We start from the raw sequence: 6,059 nt of genomic DNA, 5'->3' as shown, positions 1-6,059 counted from the left end.
CTAGGCAAATCTAACCCCGGGTTAAAAATGTGCTGAGTGCTCAGTCCTGTGGCACAGTGCGCTAGGGGCTGAGCGAGGCATGTGTGGGGTCTTCTGTGCCCCAGGACCCCAGTGTACAGAAGCCTTCGAGGCTCAGGCTAATGCCTGGAAGTGTCTAAAAACTGCAACAGAGTAAGTTCACTCTCTTTCCCCTTCGCTTCTTGTGTAGAAGAGGACAGATGACTCTTATGTCAGGCTGTTTTGCTTCTATATTTATGTCCTGCCTTAGGCTCACAATGTTCAGCTCAGATGCAATCCAGTCTGGTCGTATTAATACATCTGGGATAATATTTTTAACAACCAACATCAAGCTGAAGGCCACAATCATCTGCCAGTGCCAGGAGCTCTCTGACCCCTGTCATCCGCTTGCTTACAAAACAGAAAAGCTCCACAAAAGGTACCTTTTCATCTTTTAAGGGACAGGTACACTTTTCAGCTTCCCCCTGTAACATACTGGATCAAATTTAATCTCTGCTGCGGCTCTGGAAGTTTCCCTCGGTTTCCGAAAGGATGAATGTAGCTCATTTATTAGAGGTGCCAAAATCAAGGCTTAATGAGGGGCGCCCTGCCAACCTAGCCAAAATAAAGAGGACACTGATGATAGCCTGTGACCATACCCAAGGGCTTGTGAGATAGCTACAGCTGAAGGACCTTATCACATTGCTGCCCACCTCACTTCTGCCAGAACACGTTTCTTTGTTAAGGAACCAGAATGAAAAATAAGTTTCAAAGCCTTAAAAATTGGGTTACCCCAACAGCGGACACCAACAGCCTCAACAGATCTGTGACACCATTTATTCAGTCTCCCATCAGCCAGCACTGACGTTTGAGAGCGGTCAACCCTCACGCTACATACTTCCTCAAGAGCCCGTGGAGAGATTTCCTTTCTAAAATGAAGTGTTCCAGAGCTTCACTTGGGCTCCCAAGCCTCATTTGGGATGCAGAGTTTTGGAAGGGTGTCACATTCGCTCAGCAGCAGCCAGGAAACAAGAGTAACAAGAGAAGGCTTGTTCGCTTTGCTGTTTCCAAAGCAGATTTTCTTTCATGCTGCGGGTCAGGATGGAGCTGACCCTATAAAGCAGCAGAGAAAGCAAAGCAGCCAGGGCTACGGGTGGCTCAGGCTCCATGTAAAATGATGACTCATACAAAGTCAGGCAAGTAGAGAGTGCCTGTAACACAAAAGAAGATTGAGGAGGAAGAAGAGGCGGTTGCCAAGCGAGACAGTGTGGGGGTGAGCGGTGAGAACAGGGCTGAAGGCCACGACTCCTCCCCTGGGCAGAGGGATGTTGTGTGAAGGTTTCAGCAAGGGAGCCGGCAGCAATGCCCCAACCCAGGCCACTGCTAACTCTGCGGCATCTTCAGTGGTCTTGTTTCTCAAACTTCCTGGGAAAACTTCTGTGTCTTTTTTCCAAAGCAATTTGAGATTCTGAAATGACAGGACAGAGTGATTGTTGACAGCCACTTGCCAATATGCCCCCCCTCCCCCCAAAAAATGTAGCTGGGCAAAACAGGCACACAAAAGGCATGTACTCGATGGATGTTACAGGCTCAGAGGTGGGTGTAGGAGGGGCGTTGCTTTCCTCTCCTCATCCGATGTGCAGCAGACATCCCTGGTGAGTTGCCCTCACCACCACGCAGGGAGATGTGCCCTTCTCCTTCTCGGGGAGGGAAAGGACAGTCCACAGGCAGCCTTCCAGGGCTGCCCTCCCACCCCTGGTCCTGCAGGCAGCCAAGGGCCCTTCTAGCTGCTTCCCAGCTGGGGGCTCTGGAGATGATAGAAATAAGGATAAGCTCCTCCGGTGGGGAACCAGAAGCAGCAGAGGAAACGAAACAGGAAGTTTTCTGGAGAAAATGTTTATCTAAGTCTTCCACAAGGTGTCAGCAACAGCTATTATTCACCACAGCTAAACAGAGGTGCCTGGAACTGCCATCCACCTCTTCACCTGGCACGTCCTCACAGAAGAAGAACATGTCCGACGTAGTGACCACCAGCAGCTCTGCCTTCTTGTCTCCCTGCAGGCCAGCACCAGATGAGAGCCTCTGTCCCCTGTCTAACACAGCAGAGCAGAGGGGTCCCCACACAGACCCAGGACCCCAAGGACCAAACCAACACGCTTGCATATCATCCCTGACCTAAAGAGCTCACTGGCTAAAACAGGATGGTTGAAGTGGCGTCACTGCACCCCTTCTGCAGATGGGATGCTGGGGGCACAGCAAGATTAAATTGGGGGTCAATGATGTACCTGCGGTGGGAGGGGGATACGCAGTGTGTATATTGCAGCCCTGAGCCTCTGCTGCAAACCCCTGACCCTCCTCACGCATTACTTCTCTCTGAAGATGTTTAATTTCAGCTAAATGCAACACGAGGTGTTTCTATCCGACTTGTTGATGAAGACCCCAGAGCCAGAGGCTTAAAACAGCTCTGCTGCTCCAGCCCACCACAGGTCCGGGGCTGTTGTCCGAACTCTGCTGACCTTTGGTCCTGAGCCTGCTTTCGAGACAGGAGACTGGTAGATGTTCAGAGTCAAACCTGCACACAAAATCCTTGCCAGGACTGGAGTAAAACCCATAGCTTTCAGCCCTTTTCAAAACTAGGGATGTACTCTTTGCCCATCCTTCCTCTTGCGCTCAAAACCAGTGCTAAACATTAACTATGTTCCTCGCTGATACTGCCTATTTTCATATTGCTTTTAATTACACCCACAATCATGTCCATTAAGTCAATACGATCCTGCCCTCAATTTAATGACAAACTCAGGGAACAAATGACATGTTGTACAAGAAACGGCAGAGCTTTTCCTTTCGTCCCATTATGTGGCTGGGTTTTGGTAGCGTTAGGCAGGTTTTAGTTGGCCACTGGCTGGAGAAACCGAAGGATCAACATCCTGGAGGAGGGTGAAGAAAAAAATAGCTCCGAGAGGGCATGTCACATTACTCAGACACGCTCACATTGACAGAGTAATCTTCGTCATGTGCCAAGGAACCTGTGATAAGCCCTCTCATAGTCGGATCAGTAATAAGATCAGTTACTTAATTCAAACTGATTAAAACCAGGCTGGGCTGCAAACAAACAAGTCATGTCCGTGGGTCTGCGCATAAAATATATATCGGAAAATTAAAACCCTTCTGGGCTATCATGATTCATCATTAGTTCTGGGCATGCTATAAACAATTTTGTGGGCAAATGTAATACTTTTTCTCCAGCGCAGCCCACAAACAGGCTGCCTTTCCTACAAGCGGGCTCCTGCTTCAAATGCATGTGACAAATACATTTTACAAACCTCTGGGTTACCCACCAGCCACGAGGCCACGAGGACTCAGCCCACTCTGGCTTATTTTTAAGCCAGTGCTGGGGCCTGAGGCACCCTATGGTTGTAGCTGGTCCCCCCAACTCCTTAGGAGAGCTTGGCCCAAGAAAAACAGTCCCACTTCCACATCAAAGACGTTAATTTCCTACGCAAAAGCCAATTTGGCTTTGTGACTATGCGAATCATAGAATCATAGAATGGTTTAGGTTGGAAGGGACCTTAAAGATCATTGAGTTCCAACCCCCCTGCCATGGGCAGGGACACTTCCCACTAGACCAGGTTGCCCAAGGCCACATCCAGCCTGGCCTTGAACACCTCCAGGAATGGGGCAGCCACAGCTTCTCTGGGCAACCTGTGCCAGTGTCTCACCACCCTCAAAGTGAAAAATTTCTTCCTTATATCTAATCTAAATCTGCCTTCTTCCAGTTTGAAGCCATTCCCCCTCATCCTATCACTACATGCCCTCGTAAAAAGTCCTTCCCCAGCTCTCCTGTAGGCCCCCTTTAGGTAGTGGGAGGTGGCAATAAGGTCTCCCTGGAGTCTTCTTTTCTCCAGGCTGAACAGCCCCAACTCTCTCAGCCTGTCCTCAGAGGAGAGGTGCTCCAGCCCTCGGATCATCTTTGTGGCCCTCCTCTGGATCCACTCCAACAGGTCCATGTCCTTCTTATGTTGGGGGCTGCAGAGCTGGATGCAACCTGCCTTTCCTAATCCCTTGTCTTTGGGCTCCAAAACTGCTTCGGTACAAATTATCCCGTGCCCACAGTAATAGGATGCAACTGACAGGCGAGTGCCCCAGCAATAGCAGGGAGTGGTGGAAGCGGCTGCCTTTAATGACTTTTCATCTGGAATCGGACACAAGCGACAAAAGAGGATTTTCCATGCCACGGCTGACATCCAAGCCACCAGGAGCTGCGGTGGATCTGCGGGGATCCACAGATGACGAATCGTGCTGACAAACGCTGGACGGAATTCTCACCAGGAAAGCAGCTCAGCACAGGTTACCCTGATTTCTCTTCCCTCAGATGTGGTCACTGAGAGTTTCCGAGCGTGACAGTGCCGTGCAGGGTTCCCGCCCAGTTCCCTCCCACCTGCCCGCATCCCCCCAGCACGGATACCCCCGGGGCTTCGGTGTGAGCATCGCGTGGCAAGGAAGAAGTTACAAAGCAAAGCGAGCACAGTTTAAGCATTGTTTCCCTGGCTGAATGGAGGTTCAGAAGAGGCACGACAAAGGCAGCGGTTGTTCCTCACCAGCTTTGTTCTCCTCGGGGTCAAGGGGAGGGTTGGCAGAGTGCCATGGGCTCCCCCAAACCCCGAGCAGCTTCACAGAGCCCCGCAGCCGATCCCCCCCACATCGTGCTGGGACAGTGGCAAGTGTCACCCATTCCAGCGGCGATCAGCAGAAGCTGCACTCCCACGCTGGCGAGGGGAAGGCTGGGGAACCCCAAGGATGGAGAAACCAGAGCTGTCAGCCATGAACCCGACAGCGAGCGGCATCGCCCACCTGCAGAGGGTCTGATCACACCCTCCCGATTTGAGAGGGCAATGGCTGCGCACGGGAGGAGACGCCGGGGTCAAACACACAGCGCGAAAGAGGGAAATGCTCTGAACCCGCTTGGGGGGGGATAAGGATGGAGTGGATCCCAGGATTTGGTGTCCATAAGGAGGCCTCACGAGAGAGCAGACCCCAGTAACGCCAGCACTCGCTTTACCAGCGTGCGGCTGTTACCTGTACGCGCGCATTTGAGGTCCGAGGGACTGCAGGCGCCCGAGGGAGGCAGTGGGTGGTGCAGGGCCGCCGGCAGTGCCGGGCTCACCCCACGACACGACCATCTCCTCACTCTCCCGCAGCCAAAGCCTGAGGGGTGACTGCCAGCGGGAAGGGTTGCAGGCAAATGTCACTATCCGGGAGAGGAGCGAGAGCCACGAGTTCCGCAGCAAGCACGTGTGCGCATACACGTGGGACCCCGCAGCTGGCACGGGCTGTGGGGCACTGCCAGCCTGCGGCCACCACCACCTGCGGGGGACAGGCAGGGGGGTGACCCGAGAACTGGTGTGGGCCAGGCTGGCCCCTGCCAGGGCAGGCAGGGAGGTGTGACACCGCCTGCCTGGGACCCCCTGTGCCCGGCGCACTGCGTGTCTGCAGCCTCCTGCGGCCAGGAGACAGGGTGTCCCAAAGTCCCTGTGCACAGGCCTCCCTGGACCTCATGTGTCCAGGCCCCTGTGTCCCCCGGATCCCATAGACTCAGGACCCTGTGCCCCTATGCTCTTTGCACCCTATACCACCTCATATCCCCAGGACCCCATGTGTCCTGGACCCCATACCCCCTTGACCCCATGCTCCCTGGACCCATGCCCCCACACCCTCTGGACACCATGACCCTGGGACCCCATGCTCCCAGGACCCTACACCCCCTGGACCCCAGGCCCCCAAACCCCTGGGACCCCAAGCACCTGGGACCCTATACCCGCAGGACCCCATGCCCTCTGCACATCATGACCTTGGGACCCCATGCCCCTGTATTCCCCAGACCCCATAGACTCAGGACCCCATGTACCCATGACCCCATGCCCCTGGACACCTCTACCTTCTGGACCCCATGCTGCAGGCACCCCATGCTCCTGGGACCCTATGCTCTTTGCACCCCAGGACCCCATACCCCCAGGACCCCATGCCCCCTGGACATCACGCCCCTGGGACCCCATGCCCCCAGG

General features: G+C 54.0%; 1 protein-coding gene across 1 annotated transcript in view; it reads right to left on the bottom strand.

Moving 5' to 3' along the window:
- Positions 1 to 6,018, bottom strand: part of RCOR1 (REST corepressor 1) — a 150,926-nt gene extending 144,908 nt beyond the window's left edge. The window contains exons 1-2 of the mRNA XM_009891091.1: positions 6,005 to 6,018; positions 5,162 to 5,361 (exon numbers count right to left, since the gene is read on the bottom strand). Coding sequence (XP_009889393.1) covers positions 5,162 to 5,361; positions 6,005 to 6,018 — 214 coding nt within the window. The remainder of the gene's footprint in view (positions 1 to 5,161; positions 5,362 to 6,004) is intronic.
- Positions 6,019 to 6,059: the final 41 nt, after the last annotated feature.

The sequence above is a fragment of the Charadrius vociferus genome, unplaced genomic scaffold (assembly GCF_000708025.1).
Source record: "Charadrius vociferus isolate BGI_N301 unplaced genomic scaffold, ASM70802v2 scaffold228, whole genome shotgun sequence".
NCBI classification, from domain to species: domain Eukaryota; kingdom Metazoa; phylum Chordata; class Aves; order Charadriiformes; family Charadriidae; genus Charadrius; species Charadrius vociferus.
This window is presented reverse-complemented; position numbering and strand designations above follow the sequence as displayed.